The 17,500-nt window shown below is 36.8% G+C and overlaps 2 protein-coding genes across 15 annotated transcripts in view; one reads left to right on the top strand and one right to left on the bottom strand.

Annotated features, from left to right (window-relative positions):
• Nucleotides 1–5,300, top strand: part of LOC144965557 (uncharacterized) — a 53,269-nt gene extending 47,969 nt beyond the window's left edge. For 6 of the 10 annotated variants that reach the window (XM_078901030.1, XM_078901028.1, XM_078901031.1 and 3 more), the window contains exons 8-9: nucleotides 520–2,211; nucleotides 2,450–5,300. In XM_078901030.1, coding sequence (XP_078757156.1) covers nucleotides 520–875 — 356 coding nt within the window. In that variant the 3' untranslated portion in view covers nucleotides 876–2,211; nucleotides 2,450–5,300. Of the gene's footprint in view, nucleotides 1–519 lie in introns of all 10 variants that reach the window. The other 4 variants (XM_078901026.1, XM_078901025.1, XM_078901033.1 and 1 more) reach the window with 1 other exon arrangement.
• Nucleotides 5,301–7,655: 2,355 nt separating this feature from the next.
• Nucleotides 7,656–17,500, bottom strand: part of LOC144965559 (putative N-acetylgalactosaminyltransferase 9) — a 29,622-nt gene continuing 19,777 nt past the window's right edge. For all 5 annotated transcript variants that reach the window (XM_078901039.1, XM_078901036.1, XM_078901035.1 and 2 more), the window contains exons 10-12: nucleotides 13,367–13,474; nucleotides 8,913–9,059; nucleotides 7,656–8,000 (exon numbers count right to left, since the gene is read on the bottom strand). In XM_078901039.1, coding sequence (XP_078757165.1) covers nucleotides 7,869–8,000; nucleotides 8,913–9,059; nucleotides 13,367–13,474 — 387 coding nt within the window. In that variant the 3' untranslated portion in view covers nucleotides 7,656–7,868. The remainder of the gene's footprint in view (nucleotides 8,001–8,912; nucleotides 9,060–13,366; nucleotides 13,475–17,500) is intronic.

Consider the following 17,500-nt stretch of genomic DNA (forward strand, 5'->3'; position numbering starts at 1 on the left):
TCCATATTTGTGTCCTTTTGTGTCTATTTTCTCGTGTTCAAAAAGTTCCGACAATTTTTTCACCAACCATTTACAGGCCAAAAATGGGCATGTTTTGTATCTTGACAATTTTGATATGGTCCCAATATTCTTATCAAAATTTACAAGGGAAGCATTTAAGGGTCGTGGCTAAGAAAATTGCTATATACATCAATACACTGTTCTCATTGCCTTTCAGTAGCAAGAAGATTGGTATTTAGCATTTAACAATATTATCTATGGGTTGGGTCTTTTGACCTCACATGGTGGGCGGCACAACTGCTCTGTCTTCTATCCCCCTGTATCTTTCTCCTTTACCAGGTTGCTTTCTGTCCTCGTCTTGGAATGACATTACTTGATTTAGTCATGGCCCTGGTAACAGTCCATTTCTGAGAGGGAAACAGTAATTGTTTGGAGGGATGATATTTCAGTATCTTGGGTATAAAACATTTATGTGACCTTAATATCTGTTATATGCTATTTTACCATTTAATCTTACAGGCAGTGAATCATACTACCATGGTGATGAGTCTTATGATTATCAACAAGGTGCTTCAGATGACAGCAGGGACACTCAGCTTTCAGGAGATATGTCACATCAGATGGCATTTGGATCAGATTATGGAGATGGCAGCAGTCAACAAGGATATGACCAATCAGAAGACTCTTCTACCTACGCAGCTCATGTTAAAACACAGCCAGTAGAATCTAATGCTGGTAGCATTCAAGACGCAAGTGGTGGGACTGGTAACAAAAGTCCTCCTGACATCAAATACGAAGTGACCCCTGTGCCTTTCATTAAATCTGATGATTTTGAATTAATAGAAATTGATCCTGATGAAGAGGATGACCTTTAGTATTTACATTGAGATTGACATCATGAATTACTGCATTGCCATTCAACTTGAATAAGGGATGATAAAAAATGGCGGGGAAAAAAAAATTAAAATGAAAATTTATCAACACATTCGATCGGCGTTAATCTTTACTAAAGTGGGAAGGGAGGCCCTTACTGTGTCTTTTATCCCTCTATATCTCTTTTCCAACATGCAACAGCTGTCTTTGTTTTGGTTTTGTCCTGGCCCTGGCTGGGACGGGAGGGAATGGTCAAATAAACGTTGTTGGAGTTGATATTTTTTTGTACTGTAAATCATCTGTCTGTTATGCACTGTATTATTTTTTGCATTACATACAAATATATGATTTGTAAACATTTGAGTGTGATCCTCTTAGTGGGGACTTGTGCTTGTGTCAGATGAGACATTTAGGTGATTCAAACTAAATACAGTGATCAAGGTTGCCAATTTTCTATATATTATTGCGGAATTCAATATAAACCCGCAGTATATTTTCCAATCAGCTGCTTAACGGAAAAAGTTAGACATTATGTCTTTTTACTGGAGTTTAACACTCAGTAAGGGATTGGTCTATGTCTTTGCGTAAAAGTTCAGTAAATTTTTGCCTCCTGAATTGGCAACCCTAAGTGATATTGTGCTCTTGGAATCTACATCTATTTGAACCAATTTCCATTTGTCTTAAATTTTCTTAGGTGCTTTTTTAATTGTAATTCTAGAATTAATTACTATCCCATTTTCTTCCTTTTTACTGGTGCTGATATGACCTTAATGTGTTGCAAGCGCCATAAACCCTTAAAAACAAACAATTTTTGATGAAGATTTGTCAACATGAAATTTTAGACTAGCTTTGATCAATTTGTAAATCTTTTTTGAAGTCTTTAAAACTTATTGGTATTAAAGTAAGAAATTGCAAACCTGAAATTATGCAGCTTAGCTAAATGAATACAATGAACTTGCCACTTTTGCAGGCAAAAGCCAATCTGCCACTTCATCTGTATTAAACAAGCTGCCTCTTAATAGAAAATGGCCAGATAGGCTAAGGTCAAGTTAAGGATCGAGAATCTAGTCGCCAATAAATAAACCCCCAGAAAAGCAAACAAGGACTAATGATTATGGTATAGCAGACTTATTCTTTTTAGATTTGCCAGTAATTAATTTGTGCTCGATGATAATTTAACATTGGCTTTAAGGAACAATGTTGACAGCCAACCCTATTTTAAAAAAAGAATAGATAGAGTATCAAGAGAGATTAAAAATTACGCCTTCAATATTTGTTGTTGATTTGCTAGAATCGTGTAGAAAAAATTATACTTGCAATGACTTTAAAAAGGACTGAGTATTATGACCTAGCAGATTTTCTTCGTATTAATTTGAGTCAACGGATGATAGAATTAGCCTGAAACATATCAGACGGTTTGCATGTTCCTCGTATATCAGTCTGTAAAAAATAGTTTTATAATTTTTTAGATCAGTAATTCTGTGCTCTGTGGCATACATTTTACAGTGGCTTATAGGCACAATTTGATCCTCAACCCTATTTTATTTTTTTATATTATTATTTTTATCTCTTGCAGTGGCTCAGTGGTGATTATTTAGATTATATTTTTGAAGTCTGCAATGTTTATGTCAAATGAGGAAAAATACATCTTGGGTTGTTTTGTCCTATTCTTAATTTGAAAATCATGTACATTGTTTTCAACTAAGAAAAATACATATTAACAGGGTCCAGGTCCACAGTGATCCAGAAAAGGTTGGGGAAAACTGCCTGTAAAATTATATGTGGGCTAGAAAGTTATAATTTGTTGATTGCAGCCATATCAAAGCAGTTTGCCTGGGTGGGGATCCTGACCTCCCATAGCGGGCAGGGAGGTACATACTGTGTCTTCTATCCCCATATATCTGTTTTCCAACAAGCTTTCTGTCTTTGTCTTGGAATGAGATTACTTGGTTTTGTCCTGGCCCTGGCCGGACTCCTGGCTGGGAGGGAAACAGTCAAATGCATAGTTATTGTTTTGGGAGATGATATTTTTTTTTCCCTTGTAAATCATCTCTGTTATGTATTATTATATTTGTTATCTTCAATGTATAATGTAAGCATTTGAGTGTATTCCTCTTTGTTGGATTTTGTGTTTGTGTCTGGATGAGACTTATAGGTGATCTCAAACTAAGTGCATTGGTGCTATGCTCTTGGAATCTACATCTGATCCCTATTTGTTCTCAGTTCCCCTATGTCTTACTTTTTCTTGGGTGCTTTAATTTTAATTCTAGAACTTATTACTATCCCATTTTCTTCCTTTTTACTGGCGCTGATATAACCTAAATGTGTTGCAAGCGCCGTAAAACCCTTAAAACTTAAAAACAAAAAACAACGCAGTTTGCGATCAGCCGCCAACTTATGGTTGCTTTTAAACAATTTCTGTATTTGATTTCACTTGGTTATACCACACTTGTGTTTTATACTAATACGTTTCATACTGTTATGAGGCTTTGCATTGTATGCATAGAATATACTTGAAATGTTCTGAGATATTATTTATACTTTCACTAATTATTACAGAGGTTGTGTTAAATGAAAACTAAATTGAATCAACATCTTTGATAAGGAGGCATTCAATCAGAAAATTAAATGCTTATAAACTTGATTGTTTTTTGGGGGATTTTTCCCCCCCTTTTCTTCATTTTTACTGGCGCTGATATAACCTAAATGTGTTGCAAGCGCCGTAAAACCCTTAAAAACAAAAAACAAACATACTCAATCTTCTTTCTTTCTTTTGTGATCCTGATTTCTTCCCTTCTTTTTCAACCCAGCTGCAACCTCCTGTAATTGTAACCAAATCTCCCTGACTTTTAAACTCCTCAACAGCTGTACCGGGTTAGCAGCTATGCGACTTTAGGGGCCAAACTAGGTGTTTCTCAGCCATAGTTGGACCCCATTGAACGTGATTTTTTTTTAGTGCTGTTTTTAATGGGAGGTGATAAATTACCCTTGGTAATGTATTTACGTCAAAGGGATATTAAGTCTGAAAACATTATTGAATAAAGCGGCAATAAAACAAGAGTAATATTATTCTTAGCATGAACGAAATGTCAAAATGATATATTCATTTTTAGGGTTAAACCTTTTTTTTTTTTTTAGGTTATACAGCTTTGGTGGTTATGAACACTCATTAAATGCAAGGTGGCTTTAGTAGTTTTCGTTGAATTGGAGGTTCACTGTAGAAATATGACCATTTGTTGCTTATGGCATATTTCTAGAGTACCTTTTATGACTTATATTTGTTCCAGGTTTTTTTTCTTTTGGCTTTGGATAATAAATTTCTAAATCTTATAAAACGAGTGTGAACTCCTATAGTTTTAATCACAGAGCATGTTCAATGAAAATTCAGTACAATATTGAAGAAAAAAAATAATTTCGTTATCCGTGGAAACTCCTGTAACTGTAAACAAGCGCCATCTTGGGTTTATATGTACGTTTTAAATCATTTCACCAAAATTTATATTTAGGACAAGAATGATGGGTATTTTAAACAAATAGATCAGCAGAAACATTTTGTATTAATATCATACAGCAAATCATGTAATTAATTTTTATGGTGGAAACCATATCTCTGTAATGTATTGTTAGTTATGTTATCTGTTTTGCTGGGTGGGATTCCGGCCTCCCATAGTGGGCAGGGAGGTACTTATTGTGTCTTCTATCCCTCTATATCTGTTTTCCAACATGCTCTCTATCTTTGTCTTGGAATGAGATTACTTGGTTTTATCCTAGCCAGACACCCTAGCGAGGAGGGAAAGTGTATAGTTCTGAGAGATGATATTTTTCGTTTTGTAAATTACCTCTCTGTAATGCACTGTATTATTTTTGTTTTACATATATATATATATATATATATATATATATATATATATATATATATATATATATATATATATATATATATATATATATATGATGTATAAGCATTTGAGTGTGTTCCTCTTAGTGAGTTAGTGAGGACCTGTGCTTGTGTCTGGATGAGACTTTTAGGTGATCTCAAACTAAGTACTTTGATAATGTGCTCTTGGAATCGACATCTGTTTCTTATTTGAACCAATTCCCCTTTGTTTTACCTTTTCTTTGTAATTCTAATTTTTACTATCCCATTTTCTTCCTTTTTACTGGCGCTGATTTGACCGGAATGTGTTGCAAGCGCCGTAAAATACTTTAAAAAAACCCCTCCCATTAATGATGACTGCTAACTGCTAAATCAAAATATTTTTTTTAAATTTCCGATTTGATGGTTTTAATTATTGTATTTGAATTATTCACATTGCATTGATTCAAAGCATTTTTCATATGTATATTTCCACAATGATGTTTTATTTTATGCTATGCTGTTGAACTTTTTGTTACCTAGAATAAATATCAATGAAGACAATATTCTCTATTACTGTTTTCTTTGATCCTTTGATGAATGCGAGCTCTAGGCAGATGACCTGAGCTATTTACCCCGCCGGGCGGGATCCTCTGATCGCCAATGATGGGCAAAGAGGTCACCTACTGCTTTTTTCCCCTATTATTGGCTGGGAGACTGGGTGGGGTTTCTGACCTCCCATAGTGGGCAGAGATGCGCTTACTGTGTCTTCTATCCCCCTATATCTTTTCCAACATGCTTTCTGCCTATGTCTTGGACTGAGATTACTTGGTTTTGTCTGGCCCTGACCGGATAATCAAGCTGGGAGGGAAACAGTCAAATGTATATGTAGTTCAGATTCAGAGCTGACAATCTTCCGCCAAAATGGTGGTTCACCTCCGCCCACTGGGTGGGGTTCCTGACCTCCCATAGTGGGCAGGGAGGCACTGACTGTGTGTTCTATCCTTCGACAGCTGTTTTCCAACTTGCCCTCTGCCTTTGTCTTGGAATGAGATGGTTTTCTCCTGTCCTTGGCTGGGAGGGAAACAGTCAAATGTTTTGGGAGATGTTATTTTTATCCTTGTAAATCATCTCTCTGTTATGTATTAAGTATCATTATAATTGTTTTGAATTTATAATGTAATCATTTGAGTGTGTTCCTTTTAGCGGGATTCTGTGCTCGTGCATGGATGAGACTTCACTCTCACTCAAAATCAAAATAAGTTCATTGATGGTATACTCTGAGAATCTACACCTATTCCCAATTTGTACCGTTCCCCTTTGTCTTTTTCTTGGATGCTTTAATTGTAATTCTAGTACTTTTATACTATCCCATTTTCTTCCTTTTTACTGGCGCTGATATGACCTAAATGTGTCGAAAGCTTCATAAAACCCTTAAAAACAAAACAAAAACAATCATCCGCCCATCATCATCACAATTCACAATTCACTACTTCTTCTTTTTCTTCTTCTTCTTCTCCTCCTCTTCTTCTTCTTCTTTTTCTTCTTCTTCTTCTTCTTCTTCTTCTTCTTCTTTTTCTTCTTCTTCAAACCGACGCAAAATATTATCATTAAAACGTTAAATCAGGCCCATGATTGCGTTCAGTTATCAAACATACAAAAGTGTGTATACTGTAGGTCAAACACATTCTTCATTGTCTGGCCACATGCAAATTGAGGTCAAGAAAATATAGTGCTCTCTCAGTAAATAACGCTACGAAGTAATTTTAGTTTTGAAATCATATGTACAGAAAACAAAGGATCTATATGAGAAGTTATAAAATTAATAAGGTTTTGTCACCATTGGCCCTTTTTCGTTCTATTGTCTTGGCATTGGTTTGATGTGGTTTCTTCCGCGCTAAGAAACTCATTTTCTGTTTCAAATCAATTTCCTTGTTCTGTGACATTTACATTTTCGCCATTTATTGATAGTTTTGGTTTTGTAAATTGCTCATGGATGTGACAAAGGATTGTGCTTGTTGCTTGGCAATCTAAACTTTAATTAAACACTATGTTCCATTGTTTTTACACATTGCGCGTGAAATTGCACAGCACTTGCAATAAACTCGATCATATTGCATTCCTTTGTTTTGAGTCTAGGCCTTACTTGAAAACCATTAAATGTGTGAACAGTTAACTATAATAGCAAGGTCAATAACATATACCTGTGTCATAACCTCAACAAGTCGGTTTCAAGCCTATGTTTATTTGCAGATGGTCACATATTTTTGCATTTTCATCGCGTGATTAAATTAGTGTCAAATTTTGCTATTGATAATCATTGATGATATCACAGTCGATATTCTTCTCGCTCATTTTCTTCCTCCTCCTCTTTTCCCTCCTACTACTCATCCTACTCCTTCTGCTCCTCATCCAAATCCTCCTCACCCTTCTTCACCTCATCCTTTTTGTCCTCCTCACCCTCCTCTATCAATTTTTCTCCTTCCTCCTCCTCTCTACCACGCCGCTTTTCGTGGATCCACAGAATGTGCAACAATCCATCGATTGTTACAACTTCTGCAGATCGGTACTACTACTACTACTACTACTACTACTACACGTCTTTGTGTGGTAAAGAAAGCTCACGAGAGTGTGTGTGTCTGTATGTATTTTTTATCCAGCGGTCTCACAATTTATTATTATTAATGATGTTCTGATGGCGTTTAGTCATCGTAGACCGGGATGATTCGGATTCAATGCACATATTTGCATTCATCAGATTCGATCCCACCCTCCAATCTTTATCCTGTCCCTTAGACTGTAAACCTGCTGTAGATATTGACCACAGAACAGAGATACTTTTAGGAATCTCTCCAAGTATAGGCACAGAACAAGAGTTATACAAATAAATTAATTGCGGTAGCAGACAAATTTACTCATAATTGCGTTTAACTCCATAATTCTCTTTTTATTACATTTTTGCAAACATTGGATTGAAACATTAATGTCAAAGTAATGAAAATGTTTTACTTACAAAGCGAGATGACGATGTTGAAAATGATAATGATGATTATGATATTGCAGTAATGGTAAGTTGTTTAGGGGTCGTTGAGGGAAGGTAATGTTGAGAAAAACTATTGCTTAACTTTGATTTTAATCATCACAAATATGGTACAGTCCATTTCTGTGAATCGATTCCATTGCAGGATTTGACAACAACATACTTGTCACTTGTAGCCCTGTCAATATCCAGACATTTGCCAGACTTCCTCTCAACGAATGTACCCGTAACCTGGAGAAATGATTTAAAAGACGTCAGTTCCATCTTTTATATTCTTTATATCATAAATAAGATAGGTTTCTCTCTCCCCCCCCCCCCCCTCTCTCTCTCTCTCTCTCTCTCTCTCTCTCTCTCTCTCCTCCCCCCCCCCCCCCCCCCCCCCCCATCTCATAAACATATGTTTATTTATGTGTGTGTGTAATGTGGTCTTGTGGGTTCGAGTCCATCTCTGAGCGCGCATAGTTGAATCCTTGGAAATTATTCTTTACTCATATTCTCTCACATTCTCTCATCGTACTCAGGTGTAAAATGAGTAGCTGGTCGTTAACAGCGTTGTCTCTGTCCGAAAAAAAAAAAGTAATATATCATCTAACAGGCGGAATGTCTCGTCCTGATAAGTGGTGCTGTTATTATTATTATTATTATTATTATTATTATTATTATTATTATTATTATTATTATTATTATTATTATTATTATTTTGCATTCCATTTATTGTGTTGTTTTGTTTGTTTTTGTTCTTTTATTTATGTTTTTTTTTTTTTTGGTTCTTTTGTTGTTGCTTTTGTTTGTTTGTTTTTGTTATGTCTATTGTTGGTTTGTTTTTTTTTTTGTTTTTTTTTTTTTTGTTTATTTATTTTTTTTTAAAATTTTAATCCTTATTATAACATTACCCAAATAATCCTGAACCTATTCAACTACATTGGTATAATACTTCTGTGGGTCTCTTGATCGCATTGCCCATAATAACCCTTTGGCTATTTTGGCCACATTGCCCATCCTACTATGTGGCTATTTTGGCCACATTGTCATATGTCCCTGTTGCTGTATTATTGGTAATACTGCCCCCCCCCCCCCCCCCCCCCCCCCCCCCCAAATAAAAAAAATAAAAAATGTCAGATTACAGTCGTGTAGCTGTTATACCTTGTTATGATCCCATTTAGAGACGTGATGGAGTTCTTTCAAACAGTCTACACCTTGTATTACAGACCCGTCCGTAATCTCTTGTTCCGGAACATTAAGGCAGGCATCCTGTATTCTCAAACGGTTTTCATTGTCCAGAGATATAACCTGAAGAGATCGTGTTAAAGAAATTAAATACAAGGATAAACATTGCTAAGCTGTGATTGATGGTATTTAGCAGTTTAAACACAACTGTCGCTGTTTTTATCATTGCCATTGTCTCATTATTACAACCACAATCTAACAATTTGCCTTGCTCTGAAAAAAGAAACATTAATATTTTTAAAATCTTGGTTAGAAAACTCGTCCTACAAAAATGGATCAATCAAAAATTATCCTCATCTTCTCAAAAATTGAAAACTCCTGAAGTATCGGGTTTGAGAGTTTTTGACAAGTCTATTGTCCTATAAATCGCTCGATATTTGATAGCAATGACTATCCCGCACAAATCTTTGGGCCTCTTTTTCGCTCACGAAGTGCCCGAATTCGCGGCAAAATATGGGACGAAGCCGTTCCGTATATGCTATTTAAAAAAATTAACTACGACGCTGCTTATCGATGAATATGACTGAAAGTTGGCACACAGTTAGAAAAAAGGTCATTTTAGATTATGTCAAGCGACAAAACTCGTGCGATTACCAGAAGACCGTTAAAAATAGATTTTTACTCTTTGGAGTAAAATATTTCTAAAACTACCGGGAGTGGAGGTTTTGTCGCTGACAAGGTAATACATGAACATTTCTTCTTTTTGGTTGTAAAATTTCATATGAATATGACGAGTACTTTTCCCGTATTTTACAAAACACCATCCTAATTTGCTCTTCAAGTTTCAATATTTTAATCCACTTATTACGCAAGATACAACCAAAGGTCGAAAAAAATGCCGAAAAAGCGTCCCATATTTTCGCGTTTTTTTCCTCTTTGCGGGTCATCCAAATAAATGACACCTTTGAAACTGCATAACTTGTTTATTTATGAATGGATTTTCAAAATTCAAAAACATTTTTACTCAGTGGAGATAGGGCTTTGGTTTTAGAGAAAAATTTTACTCAAAAATAGAAAAAAACATTTTTCATAGTCATTGCTATATTTGAAGCGCGATTTTGTTTTCTGGCCAACATTTCCGAAATGTGTATTCAGAGCAAGGCAACATATAGAGCAGTAAAATTAGGTGCCCCAAACGTAAACAATAACAAGTTGCTAGTGATTTTCGTTAGGGACCGGAATAATTTACGCACAATATAGGTCTCACAATTTTGTAGTTTGAGTTGTAGGCATGGCGTACTAAAAGAGTCATTATAGTATTATAGTAGGGCTATGGTTGTAGGCAATACACTTTCAGTATTGAAAATATGTTTACATAAAATCTAACAGTTGCAGAAATAATAATATAAGGCTAAATTATTCTGAAAACCAGGCTCCGAATAATTCTCGTCTTGTTCACACCAGCGCAATAATTTGCTCTGGTCTAAAAATAGATAGACTCTAACTTTTGATAAATTTTACCTTTTGTTCCATAAAATATCCATATCTAGACATTATTTGATGCATGATCGAGTATTTATGAATATGTGTTTCTTTTTCCACCTAACAGCCAAATTTTAAAGGTTATTTTTTCCTATAATTTACATTGGAACGTGAGCTGTCAAGACAGGAACATGTGGTTTGCCATGTGCTTCTAGACCTTTGTTTACGTTTGGGGCACCTAATTTTACTGCTCTATTCCGTCATCGGTATCGTTGTCACATCTTGCATCCCCTGAATCATAATCGATACTCTTTTCATCGTCACCATTATGGCCGTGAAGCGGTGTGTCTTTTTTACGAAACCCGCCGAAACCCTGCGAAACCCGCCGAAACCCGACGAAACCCGACGAATCCCGACAATGTTATGGGAAGTAGGTGGCAGCGGGGAGTGAACCTAGAACTCAGGGAAGTGTACACCATTGGGGAGTGAACCTGGGACTGGGTTTCGGCGGGTTTTGTAAAAAAGAACTAGTGCTTTTTTACGAAACCCGCCGAAACCCGACAATGTCCAGCAAACTTATGGGAAGTAGACAACTGTGGGGAGTGAACCCGAGACTCAGGGAAGTGTACACCAGTCGGGAGTGAACCTGAGACTAAGGTTATCAGCGGGTTTCGTAAAAAAGAATTAGTGCTTTTTTACGAAACCCGCCGAAACCCGACAATATCCAGCAAAGTTATGGGAACTAGGCAACAGTGGGGGGTAATCCTGGGAATCAGGGCGGTGTACACCAATGGGGAGTGAACCTGGGACTATGTAAAAAGGATATCAGTGGGAAATAAACCTGGGATCAAAGGGAGATGGACACCATTGAAAGTTGAAGCCGGATATGGGAGTTTGGTACCAGAGGAGAATGAACCTGACACTATAGGAGGTGGGCGCCAGTGGGGAGTGAACCTGGGACTATGTAAGCAAGATATCAGTGGGGAGTGAACCTGGGACTATGTAAAAAGGATATCAGTAGGAAATAAACCTGGGACTAAAGGGAAATGGATACCATTGAAAGTTGAAGCCGGATATGGGAGTTGAGTACCAGAGGAGAATTAACCTGACCCTATAGGAGGTGGGCGCCAGTGGGGAGTGAACCTGGGACTATGTAAGCAAGATATCAGTGGGGAAAAAACCTGGGACTAAAGGGAGAATACCATTGAAAGTTGAAGTCGGATATGGGAGTTGAGTACCAGAGGAGAATGAACCTGACACTATAGGAGATGGGCGCCAGTGGGGAGTGAACCTGGGACTCAGGGAAGTGCACACCAATCGGGAGTTAACCTGGGGCTGTGGGAGATGCATAACTGTGGGTATCCGAGCCAAACTTAAGTAGTTGGGTACCAGAGGAGAATAAACCTGACACTATAGGAGGTGGGCGCCAGTGGGGAGTGAACCTGGGACTCAGGGAATTGCACACCAGTGGGGAGTTAACCTGGGACTATGTAAAAAGGATATCAGTGGGAAATAAACCTGGGACTAAAGGGAGATGGATACCATTGGAAGTTGAAGCCGGATATGAGAGTTTGGTACCATTGGAGAATGAACCTGACACTATAGGAGGTGGGCGCCATTGGGGAGTGAACCTGGGACTATGTAAAAAGGATATCAGTGGGAAATAAACCTGGGACTAAAGGGATATGGATAACATTGGTGTGCACTTCCCTGAGTCCAAGGTTCACTCCCCACTGGCGCCCACCTCCTATAGTTTCAGGTTCATTCTCCTCTGGTACCAAACTCCCATATCCGGCTTCAACTTTCAATGGTATCCATCTCCCTTTAGTCACAGGTTTATTTCCCACTGATATCCTTTTTACATAGTCCCAGGTTCACTCCCCACTGGCGCCCACCTCCTATAGTGTCAAGTTCATTCTCCTCTGGTACCCAACTCCTTAAGTTTGGCTCGGATACCCACAGTTATCTATCTCCCACAGTCCAAGGTTAACTCCCAATTGGTGTGCACTTCCCTGAGTCCCAGGTTCACTCCCCACTGGCGCCCATCTCCAATAGTGTCTGGTTCATTCTCCTCTAGTACTCAACTCCCATATCCGGCTTCAACTCCCAATGGTATCCATCTCCATTTAGTCCCAGATTTATTTCCTACTGATATCCTTTTTACATAGTCCCACGTTCACTTCCCACTGGTGTACACCGCCCTGATTCCCAGGATCACTCCCCACTGTTGCCTAGTTCCCATAACTTTGCTGGATATTGTCGGGTTTCGGCGGGTTTCGGCGGGTTTCGTAAAAAAGCACTAATTCCTTTTTACGAAACCCGCCGAAACCCGCCAATAACCTTAGTCTCAGGTTCACTCCCGACTGGTGTACACTTCCCTGAGTCTTGGGTTCACTCCCCACAGTTGTCTACTTCCCATAAGTTTGCTGGATATTGTCGGGTTTCGGCGGGTTTCGTAAAAAAAAGCACTAATTCTTTTTTACGAAACCCGTCAATAACCTTAGTCTCAGGTTCACTCCCGACTGGTGTACACTTCCCTGAGTCTCGGGTTCACTCCCCACAGTTGTCTACTTCCCATAACTTTGCTGGATATTGTAGGGTTTTGCCGGGTTTCGGCGGGTTTCGGCGGGTTTCGTAAAAAAGCACTAGTTATTTTTTTACGAAACCCGCCGAAACCCAGTCCCAGGTTCACTCCCCAATGGTATACACTTCCCTGAGTTCTAGGTTCACTCCCCACTGCCACCTACTTCCCATAACTTTGTCGGGATTCGTCGGGTTTTGTCGGGTTTCGGCGGGTTTCGCAGGGTTTCGGCGGGTTTCGGCGGGTTTCGTAAAAAAGACACACCCCCGCGAAGAGCTTTAACTTCATCATCACAAACATCCTCCGCCTCATCCTCCTCCTCCTCCTCACCATCATCATCATCATCATTACTTCCTTGCTGCATTACCTGAGTGCTAGCGCCTTTTACATGACATTGGTAAAATCCCATTTTGAAATCACGCTTCGTATTTGCATTCAATGTATCCAGGCAAAGATTGGTCTTCTGATTTCTTATCTGATCAATAAAGCAAAAAATGATGATGACGATAATAATAATAATAATAATAATAATAATAATAATAATAATAATAATAATAATAATAATAATAATAATAATAATAATAATAATAATAATAATAATGATGATGATGATGATAATAAATAATAATAATAATAATAATGATAATAATTATATTAATAATAATAATAATAATGATAATAATAATAATAATAATAATAATAATAATAATAATAATAATAATAATAATAATAATAATAATAATAATAATAATAATAATAATGAATATAATAATAGTAATAATAATAATAATGTCATTGGTGTCACGCTCAATTATGGAACATTATTGTCCAAATGATTAAAGGGATCTCTACGATCTGAGAGGAACACCTTCACAAGGGCAGGACAGGCCTGAAATAGTTACCTACTGCCTTATGAATCTGGGAAATTTAAAAGGAAAAAAAATCACACCAATAGTTGGAATCGTCTAATGATAAAGACTGGTGTCAAAACCGGACTTTGTAGGTGTAACAAGAATGATGGATAATTTAACGATGTGATTATTTGGGCAACGTTCAACGATATAAGGTAGGGTGCCCGAATTTCGACACCCTGTGACCTTGTTTTTAGTTTTTGGTGTGCTCGTTTGTTTTTTTCAAGCTATCGACGTACATCGACTAGATAAAATGATTTTTTTTAAATATCATATAAATTAATATGTTCTACCTTTCCATTCACGGTCGCAATTTGCACTTTTTGAGGTGTGTAATTTATTTTCCTATGTTGGCTCTAATTTCGACACTGGGGCCCTAATTTCGACACTCTAATGGCCCCTACTTTCGACACCTAAGTCACGAGTTCTACACAAGGAGTGGCTTATTCTAATTCGGGTAAAAAGGTCCACTGCTATTTTCTCTAGTCTTATTTCAATATATTATAATTTTTACTTACCAAAATGATCAATCATGACATAAAATGAGATAGTTTGTCTTTAAGTATTTATTACTTCTTCCTCTTCTTCTTCTTCTTCTTCTTCTTCTTCTTCTTCTTCTTCTTCTTCTTCTTCTTCTTCTTCTTCTTCTTCTTCTTCTTCTTCTTCTTCTTCTTCTTCTTCTTCTTCTTCTTCTTCTTCTTCTCCGCTCTATCTATCTATCTATCTATCTATCTATCTATCTATCTATCTATCTATCTATCTATCTATCTATCTATCTATCTATCTATCTATCTATCTATCTATCTATCACACACACATTATATATTCATGCAAATGGCCACACTATCCATTAATGTTCCACGGGATCCTTTATAATTTAACTGTAAACAGATACATTAATGACTCCCTGTCTCAATGCGGTGTTTATGTCGGCGTAAAACATTGATTTTGAAGTTGAAATCACAAAAGTTGATTTGAATTTATTTGGCCCAATGGAGAGAATGGATGTAGTTCATTATTATTTTTTTATAACCAACTTTAGGACTCGGGAGTCCCGATAGTTCATTTGGTAGAGCACCCGGGTGCAGTCGAGATTTTTTTCTGATTCCCCCTGTTCACCCAGCAGTGATTGGGTAGCTGAGTCTGTTAGATTTAGCGGAAAGTACTTTGCGATAGACTAACGTCCTATCCAAAGGATAGCAGATCATTGCTATTGTCCTTTTCACGCTAAACTCCGGATCCATGGGCCGATTGGTTCTAAAGGACTACTTTAGGCTCAGGTTTTGTGTGTCTGTCGTCAGTTTTTCCTTTAAATTCAATTTTGGAAATTGTTTCATTCCGAATAGAGGCGGCGGTTCACATTTACAGATAGATATGCATTGATAAATAATTATAGAAATTAGAATAGCTTTGAACACCCCATCTATTTGTAGACAGTGTCGTCTCTGCAGATGTTGCTAAATTTAACCGGAAAATGTGTGTTGAAATGACGTCACCCCCTTCATTATATGTGTACTTGCGTTTATCAATATGTAGAAACTGTGTTTTTTTGTTTTTGTTTTTGTCAGTTTTTGCTGAGATTCTGGACTGAAATGAAAAAACATGACATAGATCGAACAGAAAAAGTTTTTTTTTTTTTTTTGGATAAAAACAACAAAGGATTATTTAATTTTAATAAATCAGAAATGTCCAAATCTCGAAAACACTGCTTTTCCTGGAGGGTGTTGAAAATATTTTTTAAATTTTATAAAATCGCGAGCGTTGAAGCGGATTTCGTGAACCGTAAGTCAGTATACGCATGAAAATAACTATATTTTCAATCCGTTTTTTAATCGGAAACTAGATGAAACAGAAAGCAAATTTATCGGTGGTTAAGATGGCATCAATGTTTTTATGTCCGAAATATAAACGTTGGTGAAAAACAGGTTTGAAAGCAAGCTATCTAAGAGTGTCGACTGTACGACCAGTGTCGAAATTCCGGCACCCTACTCTACCCATTTACGACACTGTACTGGTGATGGTGTACCGCCTCGTATCATAAACCCAATTATTGATATATCGTTTTATGATTGCGCCATGTATTCAAGATTTGTGCATCTTGAAATGACTTATGTATTCAAACAGCGTGGTAAATGTTGAATTGAATTACTTTACTGAAGGTTTTGTCTCCAAGGCGATAATGAAGGTCAACAAAGGTGGCAACATAAAAATGTCTGACACCATTTTTCACCTACAATCTTTGGTTTAAAAAGCTTGTGTATGGAATAAAGTAGATTTTAAAATCGTGTCTTTTATTATGGTTAAAAAAATTTCACTTCTTTTATCAAAACCTTGTATTGATGCTCGTTAAAACTCCCATCAATATAGGCTCTGTAATGTAACGAGTGAAATAAAAATAAAACCCCACAATAAACCACTTATCTGCCGCACTGTGGAAAAACTCGTATTTAAAAATGTGGCCCAGAAAATTTCCTTCTCAATGTCCCAGGTATGAGATTTTTTGCCAAGATTACGGTCATTTAAATTGATCGATATTTGAAGGAAGGGTTTTCTGGCCATTAAAAAAAAATGCTAGTTGTTTTTTTCCTTCCCTAGTACTTCAGTTAAGTGGTTAAAGACACTCATCGACTATTTGCCATGTAAACCACGTTTAAAACCCAGAAAAAAAATAGAAATGTCATTAAAGAGTTGAAAAGAAAGTGAAGAATGGTATAGTTAAAATTTCTATCAGATAGCAAGACTTGTAATTTATATGATCCAGGTTCGAACTTTGTCAAAAATATTTTTTTTTCTTGTTGTTATTATCATCAGCATTCATATATCAAGCTTCATAATATATTTTTAAAGACGATGTTCAATCTTTATTATCATACAATTTCCCTAATATTCTTGTAACATTTTAGCGGCAAAATAATCATCCTCTTTATTAAAATAGATGAAGATGCCTGGCGTCGTATCCTTTTGTAAGACACTCAGCCTACAACTACCATATCCAATTCGACTCCGGTATCAATGAAAACCTGACTTCGGCACTGTCAGGTATTTTTATAATGTTGGATCAGAAAAGCTGTCTGATTAGTGGCGTTCATTGTGAGAAATACGAGTATAAAATGATGTCACGTTGACCGCAGTAAAATGAATAAAGCATGGTATGAATATGCTTATTATTTATTGATAGGTTAAAGACGAGGTGCGCATGTTGACAAGTCTGATAACTAAACGCAATTATGGGCTTGCTTTAACATAGGTGTCATGGACAATAATTTGCGTCGTTTGAGAGTATTCCATTTCAACTCCCATCAGATTTTGGATTATCAGACCTGCATATCAGTTTGCATTGGAGGTCATTGAATTATAATAAAGCCAATAAAGAAATGGAGATTAAGATCCGGGTATAGAAACTTTCAATCTTTTATTAATTCTCGTGATCCAGCAAATCTCTCCTTTTGTTACAGATTTATGATCGATATATCGAAAACCATATAACCTGAATATATCGACGTCATGCTCCAGATCAATAAATTCCCCATTGAAGTCATAAATCCTATTTTAACTCACAATTATTCTATAATAAAAACTAACAAAGGGTT

The sequence above is a fragment of the Berghia stephanieae genome, chromosome 2, assembly GCF_034508935.2.
Source record: "Berghia stephanieae isolate SIO BIC M18660-M18661 chromosome 2, UCSD_Bste_1.3, whole genome shotgun sequence".
Lineage (NCBI taxonomy): Eukaryota > Metazoa > Mollusca > Gastropoda > Nudibranchia > Aeolidiidae > Berghia > Berghia stephanieae.